At 40.3% G+C, this 16,920-nt stretch overlaps 1 protein-coding gene across 1 annotated transcript in view; it reads left to right on the plus strand.

Annotated features, from left to right (window-relative positions):
- The window catches only part of LOC146509486 (CXADR-like membrane protein), a 70,708-nt gene that overhangs the window by 24,352 nt on the left and 29,436 nt on the right, over positions 1-16,920 (plus strand). Inside the window, exons 2-3 of the mRNA XM_085173655.1 lie at positions 14,844-15,001; positions 15,910-16,108. Coding sequence (XP_085029781.1) covers positions 14,844-15,001; positions 15,910-16,108 — 357 coding nt within the window. The remainder of the gene's footprint in view (positions 1-14,843; positions 15,002-15,909; positions 16,109-16,920) is intronic.

The raw sequence follows: 16,920 nt of genomic DNA on the forward strand, positions 1-16,920 counted from the left end.
ATTTTAACTCATGCAACTGTAAAAACACACTGTGTCTTGCAGGAAAAGGAATACCAAATGAACCGTCCTGTGGGGTGTGTCCTGCAAAGGTTCCCGAGCACGTTCCACCTACTGGTGCTGCTGCGACTGACCTTTATCAGCAGAAGCTGGGCTCAACCTTAAAAAGTTGATCCCAGCTTCTTCAGTTTATCCCCTCTTAAGAAGCCAAACAGTTGACTAAAACTGAGTCTGTTTCTCATTCTCACCTGTTGTCACTGCACCAAAATGTGGTTCACAATAAGTACGAATGCTTTAAAGATGCAGACAGGTTTGTTTGTGTTCAACAAAAGTTGTGTGTGACCTGTTATGTTCATTGAAGAAATGAGTATACTTCTGCAAAAAGAAAAATTATCACAGAGAAAATGTTAAAGCTGTTTCAGGTTAGAACAGTTAAAATATTTTGCACTTACAATCTTGCATGGGATTGTTGGCAATAAACGGAGAGATTGCAAAACATAATAAAAGCACGGATGAAAGTGGGGCAAACACGTAGGTTAGCATTAAAATGCACGACTATCCCAGCTGATTTTACAAATAGTTCCACTTCCTTTGTAGGAGAACCCCATCAATTCATTCACCTACTGTGGTAGGAGTACCGCGGTGCAGTATTATGAGTTACACGTGTATAGACCAGCACAGAGACCCTTTACCTGGTGCGACTGTGTGGCATCAGTGCCTGATTCAGACACGTGAGCAAAATAAAAAATTACTCCTATAATCTGCTTCCCTTGAGTCTAGAGTGTTCCTGGTGTCATTACTAACATGTCTGTCTATTGTCAATATTGCTTTCTTTCTTTTGTATTTTAGTGCTGCCCATGCTGCTCACAGTTAGCTACACCTGCAGCGTCTTCTTCCCATGTTTCATCTAAAGGTTGTGAGAGTTTTATTTATTTGTACAGAAATTCATCAAGTCCTTCCTGCTTACTGAAGGACTATGAGGCCCAGAAAACTTCTTTGTCAGTGGGCCTTCTCTTCTTTTGCTGACAGATAGTGGGTTTGTTGTGATAAATTAAATCATTCCAGTCCAACTGAAATCATTTTTAATTAGTGCAACTACACTTCACTTCAGGCTAATGGGTTCTCTGCTTTAAATTGGAGCTTTGTGATGCCACAGCACCCAGTGCGAAGTTTGGCATTTAGGACACAAGTCCTTTCAAAACAAGAGGAAGTGCAAAAAGTCCCCAGTGTTTCCTGAGTTTCCAGTGTTGTATATAATATATGATAGGCAGTACTATGCACCATATATCATCTAAATAAGATATATTGTCTAAATGTGTAAGGATATTGCCTTACATTAGGTTTATTTAGGCCAGTTTGTTTCATGGAAATTGGGGAAATGGCCTGAGACTTGCACAAAGGGAACATTTGTTATTATATGTTACCCTCCCAACCTGTTTCTCATGTTGTGTAAAAGAATGGGGCATAAAAGGCTGCTTTGTCATCACAGCAGTAACAAACACAAACATCTGAAAATGAAGACCTTCTCTGACAGGCTTCATGCCAGGGGTGTCCAACTCCAGGCCTCGAGGGCCGGTGTCCTGCAGGTTTTAGACCTCACCCTGGGTCAGCACACCTGAATCACATGATTAGTTCATTACCAGGCCTCTGGAGAACTTCAAGACATGTTAGGGGTGTCCAAATTCATAGGCTAAATCCTCCTGAGGACCCGTCCTTCACGGTCTACGTGGGCTGGGTCCTCAGAAGGTCGGGTAGACAGAAAGCGAGCGGCTGTGAAACTGGTCTAGCCTTCAGATTTGCATCACCGCTGTCTCAGTGGAGTTTAATAAACTCAGCCGTCTGCTCCTTGCTATCTAAAATATAACAGGACACTGGTGTAAATTCTCGACCATCTCACACTTCTGTTTAATCAGTTTTCTGTTTATTCAGCTGTGTGAAAATCCCGGAGGAACCCACCCGGGGGATTAATAAAGTTTTATTTTATCTAATCTAATAACTTTAATCTCAGCCAAACCGATTTACTCAGGAACAAATCAAACACTAAAAAAAGCCCAACAATAACATTTTTAGGTTATCTAAGTGACTTATATATCACGTTTAATGATCCGCCGGGTGTTCTCGCCGGCTCTAGTGACCCTCGAGCTCCCGGCTAGCTATCGAGCTGGTGGATAACAGACATCTCTGAAAACGTCGGAGCACTTTTGCAAACATGTGATGTCTTGATAAACCGAGCAGATATTTGAAGTTTACACAGCTACATTCTCACCTGAAAATATGTTAAAAGTGTATTTTGTGACCCAGAAAGAGTAAAAAGAGTAATATTAACCCTGTGGGGTCCAGGGTATAATTGGCCGTTTTTGACTATTTTTGATTTTACCTCTATATTTCACCTTTAAAAACTGTTTATCTTGCCTTGTTTGGTATCATTATTTTCAGCACAACCTCAAATATTTGAAATTTGAGTTATTTTTTCCTTTTGGTATACTATATTAGCACAATTGATCTAAATTCAGACAAAAAATTAAAAATCCGAGTAGGAAAAAGTTATTATTTTTTACTGTAAAACCCACAAACATGTTTAACGAATCATTTTCATAACTTGAAATGCAAATACATTTGTACATACATTTCTAAAAATTATGCACAAGTTTTGGTATTATTTACCTAAAAATGCAGCCATGTCCTCAGGCGTTTTTTATATAACCATTTAAATCTATTTACAGAACAATCAGCTGTGCTGCATCAAATAAGAAGGCACACAAATTATTTGTGCCAGTCCAAAAAATATAGTCTGTGTTCAGTATAAGACAGAGGAGAACAGCACAGGCCTAAACCCTGCAGGTCTGACAGCAGGAGGTGCATCAGTCCTGTTTTCCATGTGGGAACAGCGTTTACACTGGAATCTGCCTTTGACGGCTTTTTTTTTTTTAGCAAATGTGACATTCAGCAGTATAACTGACACACAATACAAGACAATAACTAGACAACACACTAACTACAGCCTCCAAATACGCTAAACGTCACTAATGTCTCACATATGAAAACTCGCTTTCTCTCTTTCTTTCGCTCGCCCGCTTTCCATCGCGGGTGTCACTCCTAAAAACTTCCCCTTCTCCATAAACAACCAAGTGTCACATGTTGCTATATCATTTTTTTGATTGGCTGACATGGTAAACTTTAACACCAATAGGGAAGGGGTGTTTTTTCTTTTTCTTTTTTCACTTGCAAGTGGAGAGTGTTTGCTAGCGCTGTCTGTAGAAAACGCCGTTTTTACCGTTCTTCCCGCTGTAAACGCCACTGTTTTGTTCAGAAAAAACATCGTGTGTATTTTTTATCATAACTCTGGTTTTACGTGGCCCATCGACACAATTCACGAAACTGGTATATAGTTTGAAGACTGCACTTTCGACCCAGGTTGAAATGGAGACTCTGAGTCGCTGCATATTGTAGCTGTGTCATCTCAAATTGGTCATGTGATTTTGACGCGCCGGCACGTCTGTCGACCCCAGAGGGTTAAAACTTAGTAGCCACCATTGTTGAAAACTGGAATTGGCTGGGCCGCGCTATGCATTCTGGGATATGGTGGGCCACAAAGGACACACCCGACCCATCCTTCAAATTCGGGGAAAAGGAGGACGCATTTGTCGGCTGCATTCGGGGGAGTCTACGAATTTGGACAGCCTTCGTCACATCGCTGTGACATTAATCGGCCTACAAATGCGGCCTCAGAAGGATGCAGCCCAGGAATTTGGACACCCCCGTTGAGGAGGTCATTCAGCCATTTAAATCAGCTGTGTTGGATCAAGGACACATCTAAAACCTGCAGAACACCAGCCCTTGAGGCCTGGAGTTGGACACCCCTGCTTTATACCATGGACCCTTTCTGCAATGCTGAATTGCATTACATGGAAGCAGAACATGGCTTTCCCATTTACTGCTTGCCCGTAAATGGGAAAGCCATTAGTTAGAACTCAGATTACCCAAATTAGTTAGAACTCAGTTATACAGTTTGATCCTGTATATTGGGACTTCTGATTTCAGTGACATTCAATTTCAAAATGTGTCTAATTTACCGTGCTTGTTAAACCCTGCCTCCTGAAAAGTTTCAATAGAACTAAATTGTACTGTGGCAATTGGATCACTGCTAGTATCTCTTTCTGTTCCCGTTGCTGTGCACAGTGGTGTTTTTCTGCAGTTTAATATGTGTAGTTTGTTTAATTTCAAATCTTTACATAACAACTTCATGGACTATAAGAGAAGCACACACTGCAGAATCACCTACAGAGTATATGCACTCATTGTGTCTTTAAGGATTTGCAAGCTTGCGTAGGTATATTAGCTTGGCGCTTAGCTGAATCATTAGCAGTTCAGTGTGTCAGATGTTTAGTAGTGATGTGTCGGTCGCGAACGAAACGGCTCTTAGAGCCGACTCTTTGAAGTGAACGACGCGAGCCGTGTTTTTTTTCCTTTCTCTCACCCTCTCTCTCGCACTTTTTCCCGCTTCACTCCGCACGCGAGCCTTGTGCTTTACGCTGGGCAGAGGGGGGAGGGGCGGTAGTTACTCTCAGTAACACAGGAACAGAGCGGGAGGGAGAGAGAGAGAGCCAGGGACAACAACGTCACATTAGAAAGGTATAGTAATCATCCACAACTATTTTCAGTTGCAGATGATAAAGGATTCAGAAAGTTTATTCATGCAGGTCCATATGACAGAGAATGTGCATGTTCTTTTTGTTTTCATATTTTTTCATATTAATATTTAATTGTGTTGTGGTTTGCAGTGTTTTGTGTTGTTTCACTTTAAATTTGTTTAAAAGGAAAAAGCTGAAAATTTAAATAGTTAAAAGTTGAAATGTTAATAGTTGGTTTTTGTATTATATGATTTATTTATTACATTTTATGTGGAGTGAATAAATAAAAGTATATTTACGGTGGCCCCTACAGACAAAGCACATACAAACTTCAAATCACGTACAAACTCCGAAGCACGTACAAAACACAACAGAAGTGCTCCAGGATGCTAGGCAGTTTTGAGCTTTTGTTACCTAGTGGCTACACAAGCCAGGAAGTACCAACGACCGGATTTGGTGTGTGGTAGTAACAGGTAAATTAATTTTTTAAATTATTTTAATATATATGAGTGCTTGTGCCCCACACAAGTCTGAACCAATACCATCCGAGAACTCCCCCAAAACTCCAAAAATGAAATTTGTCTTTGAATAATTACGTTTTTGCCCCCATACCTGTGCTTGTGATTGAACACAGTTTTCTTTGTTTCTTTGTCTTAATTTTAAAACATTTTGGGCAAACAATAAATGATACAAACAACGATACCAGAAACCAAAATGTCAAGTTTAAAAGACTATATTTTACAGGTGGGTTGTGCACTGTTCACAGCAAACTACAAAATGCTGCATCCTGCAGTTGTCTGCATGTCAAGCTAATTCCTACTGTTTTTACATGGACATCACATTCTTGTGAGGATGGACAATACCACCATGGTGGCTTACATCAATCGTCAGGTGGGACTGCGTTCACGCCACTTGCACACACTGGTGCGCAGACTGACGTTTCCTCCCTCTGAGAGCAACACACATTCCAAGCTCTTAGAATCAGGGAGCGGACCCATGGTCTGGTATCGTCGTGGGTCTTTTTGAGATGGGTGCCAGTTCAGAACATCTGTGTAGTAGCGAACTAGTCTTCGTCTCATACGTTTTTTACAGGCTGGACGTCTCCGCTTCAAGCATAGCCTAAGTAGTACGTGGCACTTGGATAGGTGAGCACTGGCTATTTCTGTGACTGCTTGAGATAAACTTGTCTGACAATACAGGAGTCTCCATTTCCCATAGTGAGACACTGAAAGGAATGCTAGGAAAGAGAACTTTAGGTTACTTGCGTAACCACGGTTTTCAGAGTAGCATGACTGAGGTGTCTCACCAGACAGCAATTCTTGTCGGGTTGAAGCGAAAAGAGGTGCTTATCTTCAATAACGACTACGTAATAGTGCAAGCAATTTAAGGGTGAGTGGCTCTGCCCGACGTGGTCATTGCAACCACCAGCCAATCCGGTCTTTAAGTGATGATGTATGAACCCTGCTTCCGGGCCCAAATGACTCTGCGTTTAATAAGGCTGTTGTGGATTTAACATGTTTTAATGCTTTGTATTTTGTTCTATTTAATCTGAACAAGCCCCTAAAAACAGTCAGTGATCACTGTCGGCCTCTCTCGGTTTTTATTACCGCAAATCATTTTAAAGCTCAGTTTTTAAACCCTTCCGATGTAACAACAGCCCAGCCCATGCAGAGGTATATGAATGACTAACCTGGTATTGTGGATGGATTATCTCAGTTGTTCTCCTGACTGAAGTTTGGTCTGTTTACAGCATCCTGCCATGCGATTGCATTTGTTCCTAACCATTGAGAATCCTCACGTTAACTTTTATTGAGGGGAAAAAAGTTAGCATTCATCGTCCAGCTTCACTGCTTATATTATGCTAACATAGCTGTGTAGCTTGCGATCACGTAGCACATCATTATATACCAGCTAGCCAAACTTAAGTAAGCAAAATTCACTGCTGTTTAGTTTTCTGTCTCCATTTATGTCAGAATGGATAGCAGAGCTGTACGTTTGAATTTGTTTTGGAAATCTCTCAGTCAGGACATGCTATATTATATTTAGATGGAAGCTAGCGAGCTAACTTCCTGCTAACTTCTAACTCTGTTAAATTTAATAAATCCTGTTTTCATGGATGCCTGGATGTGAAACTTAATTGTTACACCTGGTAGAGCAGCAACGCTGATCATTTTATTAAAGATGAAAGGATTTAGACAGTTTTTAACTCTCAGTGATGCCGCAGTGATCATGTGACTTAGGGACCTGCAGCGGAGTTTGGGCACAGGGAGGAGCATCCCATAAAATGACATATATATATATATAAAAATACGCTTGATTCTTAGTACTATATATATTGTAGAATATATATTGCATAAAATTGTACGGCCCGATTCAGGGTCATCCTTTCTGTGAAGACAGATGGCTGCTCTCACAGAGAGGTCCGGCGCTGTAAACTTGTAATTCCAACTGCCGAAGCAAATTGAATCTTGTTAAACAACCAGTACTTCTTCTGAAGAAATTGAACACGGCACACTGAAATACAAAACAAAAAGCAAAAGGAGACTGGACGCTCACTACTAGGAAAACTAAACTTGGCAAAACAAACACAGAGAGAGCCTCAAACATAGAGTGACAAACTGATGATCCAGCGAGGACAAAGGGGAACTGACACAATGTATACACTTGAGTGCGAATAGGAAAAGTGGAGACACACGGCAACGCAGCAGTGACAAATCAGGCATAACGAGACAGGGGGAGCAAAATTTGGACACAATGCACATGAGACAAGGACTAACAAAATAAAACAGAAAGTAGTATGAACACATGAACTGACACTAGGACAAAAAACATGTGACACGCTGAGGAGACAAGGATGAAACACAAGGACAAAGAACAGGTAAGGAAGACGAAACAGGGACACGACTAAGACGATTAAGACTAAGTGAGGCAAACTCAATACTAAACCATACCAAACTTGAACTTGAAAGAATCATGAATACAAAAATAAAAACATTTCTAGAGATCTGCAGACCACCGATTGGCTGGTCAGTGGCGTCCCTCGATGAGTCACGAGAGCATCTCATTCATGAAAATCAAAACCTGCATTTTAGAAACCTGGCAATGAGGGGAAAAAAACATCACCATGGTCCCCAAGTCTGAGGAAAAGCCACAGAGCGAGCAGCAGGTATTATCATCTTGACATCTACTTTTGTTGTAGCGTTCGTGTCGCATACTAATGACGTCACAACATTAATCCTCGGCAGCATTCCTATGACAAAGATCATGCACATCAGGTGGTAACGGAAAACAAGTCGATCCAAGTCGAGTCATGGCAATCCGTGGCGAGTCAGTCCTAGTAGATATTAGTAGAAAAGGGGCTAAAGACCCAGCACAATGAGACAGGGGGAGCAAAATTTGGACACAATGCACACGAGACAAGGACTAACAAAATAAAACAGGAAGTAGTATGAACACATGAACTGACACTAGGACAAAAAACATGTGTCTGGAGGATAACATGTATTGTTGATAATGCACAATGCAACGTGCCACACATTTAAGGCATGGTTCATTATTTAAAAATGTGATAAATGCTTTCAAATTTCTGAAATTTTCCATCACCTGAGTGTTTCTTGCTTTCAGACTAGTTGGTTAGTCTAATTTATTTTTTCATGTTAGTCGAGTAAGAAATTGTTCTCAGCCCAAACTGAAGTCTCTTGAACGAGTAGTGAAACATCTTCACAAACTCATAGAAGTCCGGGAGCCTTCTTTTTTCAAGCTCTTAAGACTCTCTTCTTTCCTCTCACTTACTTTACTTGCACACACTTGTCTGTCTTTTCACGTCTCGCCTCCTGAATTCCTACAGTCAAGTTCAAGTTTCAAGTTTATTCATTTATATTTTGGTACTTTACTTTTAAAAACAACAGTTGTTGACCAAAGTACTGCACAATAACACAGTCAAAGCAGAAGACATACCAAATAAAATAGAATATAGATTAAGAGAAAATAGAATCATGGAAAGAACAATAGAAACAGACTCATCCTGATTTAAACAGTGGGTCTTTAGATGGGTTTTGAAAGTCTCCAGTGTTGGAGAGGTCCAGATATGCAAGGGCAATGAGTTCCATAATTTAGGAGCAGTCATGGCAAATGCCCGGTCTCCTCTGTGTTTTAACCTCGACCTTGGGACAACCAAAAGCATGTGGTCGGTAGACCTCAAGGATCTTGGGGAAGAATACCAGGTTAGGGGCATAAAAGGTTTAAAATGGTAAAAGATACAATATCAAAGTTAGCCACACTTTTTTAATCTGAGCTTGTGGCGGAGGTGTGTGTGTGGTCTATGGCTCCACTGCAGGGGAGGGGTGGTGCAGCAGTGCAAGGGAGGGGTGGTGCAGCAGTGCAGGGGAGGTTGGTAGGGCAGCTGCACTTTATTTCATGCTCTCCCCTTCTTCAGTGATGTTGGGACCCGGAGAGGATGCGTGGTGCCAGCTGGAAAGTTGCTCAGCTGAAGACTGAACGTCAACAATTGAGACAATGCCTCGCTTAACTGTTCCAAAATATTAAACTCTCTTTTTGAATTCAAACATGTCATGTGCAGCAATGTTAAAAAGAAGGATCATGGTCTGAACGCTGTGTTGTGCCAAACACATTTGCTTTACCAACAAGAGCTCTATAAGCTCTCTGCAGGTTCCTCTTGTTAGATAATTTTATTATTTTTATATTTAGTGTAACAATGCCAGAGCTGACAGGCAGAAGAAAAGGAGTCTTTAATGAAGAACACTGTAATTTGTTGGTAATAAAAGACGTAACAATGTCAGTGGAAGACAAAATCACTAGCTGGATTTAAAAAGTTGAAAACTGTTGCTGAAGGAGCTACTCATAACTGTTCTAGCCACGTCTCAGTCTGATAAGATGGAAATGCAGCCGGCTGAATTAAAGGTCATATTTATGACAGTATCAATGCATAGTAGTGATGTTGCCATCACGGCCTTGAGGCGACTGTTGTTGTGATTTGGCGCTATATAAATAAAATAGAATTGAGTTTTAGTCCTGTCAGTTTGGTGGAATAGTATGCCTGCACATCCAAAGATGTCTTCCTTTTAAAATAATGCAAAACAGCTGAATCGCTTGACATCAGTGTCTCTCTTGGGAGCTTGCAGCTTCCCCTTGCAGCCTGCCAGTAAATGTGCAGTGATGAGTAAAAGTCATTGGTGTGTTTACAATATGGTCTTACGGTCAGTACCTGCTGGTAGCAATGACTGGGCATGGATCTTGACTGCTGCACAGTTTGAGGTTTTTTGTTAATCAGTTAATGGTAATTCAGTTTTCTTGAGAGACTCAATTATATTTGAGTTTTTTCCCTTGTTACTTTTGTCTGTTTCAGGGGTTTCCTTCCTCCTCCCTTCATTTCTTTTGCTGCTTGTTCAAGGACAAAGTTCTTTTTTCAAGCTCCTTTAAGTCTTCATATAAGTTGGTGGTTTGGCCACAGTAGAGAAACATGCATCATGTTTACAGTGTTTCGTTTAGAGTACTTCAACACGATGCTCAGCTTTCTGACTCACTACAGTGTGTTACTGCTCAGTAAGGCTCAGTCACATGAGTGCAGGACAACCAATCACAGCAGATTATGGAAGAGGGGGTGGAGCAACGTGAGCCTGCTTGAGAAGAATGGTGTTTGCAAAGACGTCTCATTTTGGATGAGCGGCAACAATGCACTGCACCTAGAGGAGAGAAAGTATCTTTCCTATTGTCCTATTGCAGGGGTCGGCCGCATGCGGCTCTTTAGTCCTTATAGTGCGGCTCCGCGTGGTTTGGGAAAATAAATTAGAAGTATTTAGCTGAAGTGTATTTTATTTATGTTAGTTCTTTTTTAACTTTTTAACTTGTAGTTCTAAATTGGAAGATTGTGATATTGAAATATAAAAATAAAATTATATATATTTTTTTTTTTTTATCGCTCAAAATAAGCGTCACACTCGCGGAAGCCGGTGTACCCACCGAAACGCCGTGCATTTATCGAGACTTTCAACCCCAGGTAGGTCAATTATGGATCTTCGGATCCACATTATGTCAGTAGCTCCACCGTGAACTATGTTAAAAACAAACACGCTCACGCCTCACAGACGACAGCTTACAGTCCTGTAAAGGTGAAAGCCCCGATTTGCCGACGCTGTGCGCAGAGGTTCAGGAGCAGAAGTCTTATTGTAAACATACCACGGCAGACCCGACGATGTTTGCATGAACACGCTTTTCAACATCTCTTTACTGACCACTTTTCACACACAGTTGCTGTACGCACACAGCCGGCTGTAGCTTTTCAGCTCACAGCCCGACACACACCAACAACAACACAACAGCACAGATAGCGCAGACGTTAAGGCGGCGAGGCGTGATTGGGGGTGCCGCTCAGGTGCGTCCCCCTCCCCTGCAGCGGCACTGCAGACCACGCCCCGCCACACACATTAACCAGGTAAAATACATATTTAGGCAGAATTTTGCAAATATCTATTTTTCATTTTTTAGCAGCATAGAGCTTTTTTTCTAATTATTTTTTAAAAGTCGGTTCAAGGCTCCAAAAGCCCAAAGGAGATATAAGGGTGGCGGCTCACAACAGTTTTTGTTTGCTACATGAATCATTTTAGTTCAGCTGGGTGTCTTTCCTTTTGTTATAATATAATAAGTGCCAAACAGGGCAAGATAAAAAAACAGACAGCGATTTAAGATGAATACAGTATGCTAAACATGGTAAACATGTTCTAATGACCTTTGACTTCTGGCATCACTGCCGATGGGAAATATCATTTTAACATAACTATCTATCAAAATAATCTATGTTGATTCTTCGTCAACAGTTTCAGGGCTTCTTTAGTGCCACCTGCTCTGGCCCATGGAAGGCAATAAACAATGCTCGGTCATGTCTCTAGCATTATGCTTCTCACGATAGAGTTGCCATGTTTTTTCTTGGTGTGTTGCTGTGTGGGGAAAATCCATTTAAAGTGTGCAGAGGCTGGTGGTGTACAAGGGTCTTCTATTTAGGGCTATGCTTCCTGCTCATAGTCACTCAGCTGGTCTGATTTTCAACATCATTTGCTGGCTAATACAGCTAATAGTGGCTAAGCTACCTTCACTCACTCTGACTACAGCAGCCTGGTGGAGGCCAGGGCCAATGGTGTGGAGCTGGTTCTCTAATTCATTCATCCTGGTACCCAGAGCTGCAAACTGGATAAATTTCTTACAAGTATCGTTATTATTAAAGGAGGCGGTGGATTAGCTAAACTTTAGTGATGGGATTTCCGACTCTTTTTAGAGAACCGGCTCTTCAGGTTGTTTTGTTGCTTTAATTAATTTATTATTAACAACAATATAAAATTATGCACAAAAGGAATTACTAATGTAAAAAAAACCCCGTGGTTTTATTTATATATGTTTATATATAAATATATACGGTGGCCCCTAGAGACAAAACACGCACAAACTCCAAAACACATTTCTAGCGTTAACTGAACTTCCAAAACAGTGCTACCTAGATCACTTAAGTTACACAATTGAAAGCATATGTGTAGTGTTTGTGTATTTATACACAAACACTACACATATATTCAAATAATTAAAAGAAAAATTAATTTACCAAATCCGGTCGTTGGTACTTCCTGGCTTGTGTAGCCACTAGGTAACAAAAGCTCAACACTGCCCCCTAGCATCCTGGAGCACTTCTGTTGTGTTTTAGAGTTTGTACATGTTTTGGAATTTGTACGTGCTTTGTCTCTAGTGGCCACCGTAAATATACTTTTATTTATTCACTCCACATAAAATGTAATAAACAAATTATAAAATACAAAACCCAACTATTTACATTTCAACTTTTTCCTTTGAAGCAAATTGAAACTTCACAAAACACTGCAAACCACAACCAGTGGTGTGTCTAGAAAATTTTTGTTGTGTTCTACCAACCGTTAACCATAATTCAATAACTCTGTAAACCTAATAACCGAATGCGCTTTTAACTCTTATTAGAATGAGATTGTAACCACTACGGTTTTTAGATACTGTGTTGATAAAGTACAAGAGAAACAATCAGTGCTTTGTCAGTGTTTATTAAGCATTCAAGGACAGCGCACATATGTTTTGGGCAAAAACATTTTTGAATATTAAAATACAAACATTTTTAACAATTGGCAAATTAGCCAATGCCAATGCAAAACTTTATCTGCCTATTAAAAAAAAGAAGATAATCTGTGCACAAGTCTGTAAATGATTCTTTAAATCAGCTATGTTGAAGTATGGAAACATCTGAAACCGGGAGGACGGCAGCCTTGAGAACCAGAACTGCACATCCCTGCATTGAACATGGCACAGCCATTTCATGGGGTGATTTACACTCTATTCATAACATGGAGCTGGCAGATAGGATAAGTAAGGAGAGAAATTAGCTAGACCGCACAGTGTAGTGTAAGTGCTGCCTTATGGTAAACTTTAGTAATATTGATGTATAAAGAACAACACTGGCTGATGATGAAATACAGTCAGCTGGCATGGTGACACTGCCAGTATTAACCTGCAACCAAATCTGCAGCTCCATACAGCAATGTTACGACTTGGATTATATCTTATAACTCATAACTCTTATGCTAGCTCCCCCCAGTAGCCTACTGTCTGAAATATTTGACGGCTGCAATAATTCTTCAAGTGTTATTTTTTCCTTGGTATTCTAATTTCAGCAAAGTTTACTAAACTCAGCAAACTTAATATTACTTACCGGGACATTTATTCTCTCCTCCTTTTCTTTCGCCGAAAATTTGTTTTCTGCTCTGCCGTCTTTCGTGCTTGGCTCTCCTTCCTTTGCTAATGTGATGCTCATAGTACAGAAGCCGATGCTGCATTCACTTACACTCGGATATCTGAGCTTCACTGTGAAAACATAATCGTACATTTGATATTTGATTGAATTTTATTGTTTTAGCTTAGGGGGTGGCCAGTCTGATTGGGGGGGGGGGGGGACACGCCACTAACCACAACACAATAAAATATATAAATTAAAATATGCAAAACAAGAAGAAGATACACATTCTCTGTCATATAGGCCTGCATGAATAAACGTTCTGAATTCTTAATCATCCGCAACTGAAAATAGTTGTGGATGATTACTATACCTTTCTAATGTTGTCCTCTTGCTGTCCCTGGCTCTCTTTTTCTCTCTTTCCCTCCCGCTCTGTTCCTGTGCTACTGCGAGTGTAACTACCGCCCCCGGAGTGAAGCAGAATAAAAGTGCGAGAGAGAGGGTGAGAGAAAGAAAAAAATAACCCACGGCTCCCAATAAGGTGCCGGCTCGCGTCGTTCACTTCAAAGATCCGGCTCTGAGAGCCGTTTCGTTCGCGACTGACACATCACTACTGTGAATTTCACATTCCAGCGGCAGCGTATTTGGTGCTTGCTTGGACATTTAGGGGTTTCTTTGCTGTAAAAAGAAGTTTTCTTCCCACGCAGTGAGCAGCGGACACTAATGTTTTTGTCACTTTTTACGGAATCAAACTCAAAGTAAGGTCAGTACTTCCACGCTTTAAACGCTGCACGCTCATACTCTCTCTGCACTCGTTATATTATCCATTGTTGATCTGCACACAGCTGTTGCCATGAATGTCGCACTCGCTTACGTCACTGTCATGAGACACTCTCGCAAAAAAAAATCACGGTTTTAGTAACGCGTGCTTACGGGAAAGTAACAGTAATCTAAATAATTTTTTTGCAATAGTAATCCCTTATTTTACTCGTTACTCGAAAAAGGTAATCGGATTACAGTAACACATTACTTGTAACGCGTTATTGCCCATCTCTGCTGATAGAGGCCATGTTTGTGGAGTTAATGAACCTGCCTGAATAGTTATTCAGATCTCACTTAAAATCTCACATTAAAACCAAAGCTTTGACTAGCCAATTATAAGTTTTCAACAAATCATTATAACTTGACCAGTTTCTGAATGACATGAGTTTTAAAATATCTATGTAATGTAAGTCAAAAACTACACTGCTAAAGCATCTATTTCCTTTGAATAGACACTCCTGTTCATTTTCAGATTTTACAATAAGGACTAAGAACAAAAAGTATGCAAGCACTTTTAAATGTCTATATCTTCAAATCACATCTCTGTCTAGGATTCATGAATGTTTATTATTTATTATATTTATGTTGATATGATGCAGTGAACAATGATCTTGAAGAAGCCTGTATCTCTACAGTTCTGCTGGGTGTGCTAATGACATGTGCCCAGACAGTGATGAAGAGGGTTGTTGGAGACAATGCCACGCTGCCCTGCCACCATCACTTCTGGGTTGGTGATCATCCCACTCTGGACATTGAGTGGCTGCTCCTCAAGCCAACCAACAGGCAGAGAGTGGTATGTGTCTCTCAATGCATGAGGTTCACTGCCCATTGTGGATCGACAACAACAAACCTACTGTTACCTGTTCTCTTCCATAGTCTCATAGTCATTTTAAACTATTATTTTAGTAAAATATTATTTTTATTAATATTTTTTTAATTAATATTTTAATATTTAAGTTACTTTGAATTTTTTCAGTTGCACAGGTTTTCTAGGCATCATGAAAAGTTTCACACAAAGGTTGTATGAGTTAAGTTGTAGTTATAGTAGTTTTTCTATATAAAACTATTTCAGTGATTTTGTAGCACATAAAAAAACTACAAAAGAGTGCATACCTTTTGCAAATGGAAAACAGCATTTATCCATAGCTGTTGCAATTAATGTATTTTGCATTGCCTTGTTAAATGCACAGACAGAAAATAAAGAGCATTTCAAAGATCTGTTCATAGCCAACAGCTCGCTGTTCTATGATGCAAATTCTGCAATCAAACGCATTAAAACCTGATATTTTTCCAGAACCTTCCTCATCCTCACCAACATTTAAAAGGATTTCTTCCTCTCCACATGGTCTACCTGTCCACTACATTTCATGAAATTCAGTATGGTAGTTTTTGTGTAACCCTACTCCAGGCAAACAAACAAACAAAGAAATGGCAACATTGGGTCCTTGACATTGGTAGTAGGCTCAACAAAGCAGTGTTTTATCAGCATTCTTCCATTTTTAAATAATTTTTTTTCAAATAATTAAAAACATATATATTAAAATTCTTAAGCACATATAGTTTGACTCTCTCTCTGATATATATTTGCTCATTGTTGTAGATAAACTGGACATTGTTGTTCCTCTATATATGCATTATCTTGCATGAGATGTTACAAAACCACTACCATTACTACCCACCTGTTTCACATCCTCCTACCAGGTGATTACCTACTTTTCTGGAAGAGTTTTTGACCCCAATGAAGGACAACGCGGTCGTGTAGCTTTTGCTGGAGAGTACTTAAAAGGCGACGCATCTCTGCTCATCAGTGACTTGTCACTGACAGACTCAGGAGAGTACAGCTGCAAAGTCAAGACTGGGCCACGGTACCACTGGAGTACCATCAGTCTCACAGTGCTAGGTAAGTAGAAGACAGCCCTTATGGTTCACAGAAACTAGAGATATATAGGTAGAATATACATAAAGTGCCATGAAATCCATAACCTATGAATTAGAGAAGTCATTCTACAATAGTTTCAAGTTTTATTGTCATATAAAGATAAACAGCGTAGCCACATTTACCCACAATAAAATTATTTAGCTCGTGCTCCTCAGCTTTACATGAACATATGAAAGTGTGCAGTTATATTAAATAAGAAAATAACAACAACAACAATAATAATAACAATAACAAAATACTTAAGCATTAAATAATAAGAGAATTTAAGAAAGTTGTTTGGTATTTACATTTTTTGCAAAAATCTTGTGCAGTGAGGATTTAAAGTGGTTAAAGTGACACTGTGTAGAGTCTAGTAGCTATAGTGAGTGTGTAATGATGTGTGCAGAATGTCAGCAGTTCCAAAGCCGGATGGCTTGTGGGTAGAAACTATCCCTGTGTCTGGTAGTGTGGGTCTGGATGCTCCTAAACTGCCTGGATGGACAGCAGGAGTGTGAAAAGTCTGTGGCTGGGATCACAGAGGATCCGCTGGGTCTTCCTCGTGCAGCGCTGTCTATGGAAACCTTGCATGGCTGCCAGTTCAGTCCTGCTGATGCTGTGCTGATCTCACCACCCTCTGCAGAGCTTTGGTCCTGAGCGTTACAGCTTCCATACCAGGTGGTGATGCAGCCAGTCAGAAGACTCTCAATGGTGCAGAGTTTGTTAGTATTCTGGGGTTCATGCCGAATCTTCTCAGGCGCCGCAGGAAGAAGAACCGCTGTCTTGCTGCTCTTGTG

The sequence above is a fragment of the Neolamprologus multifasciatus genome, chromosome 10 (genome assembly GCF_963576455.1).
Source record: "Neolamprologus multifasciatus chromosome 10, fNeoMul1.2, whole genome shotgun sequence".
Taxonomy (NCBI): Eukaryota; Metazoa; Chordata; class Actinopteri; order Cichliformes; family Cichlidae; genus Neolamprologus; species Neolamprologus multifasciatus.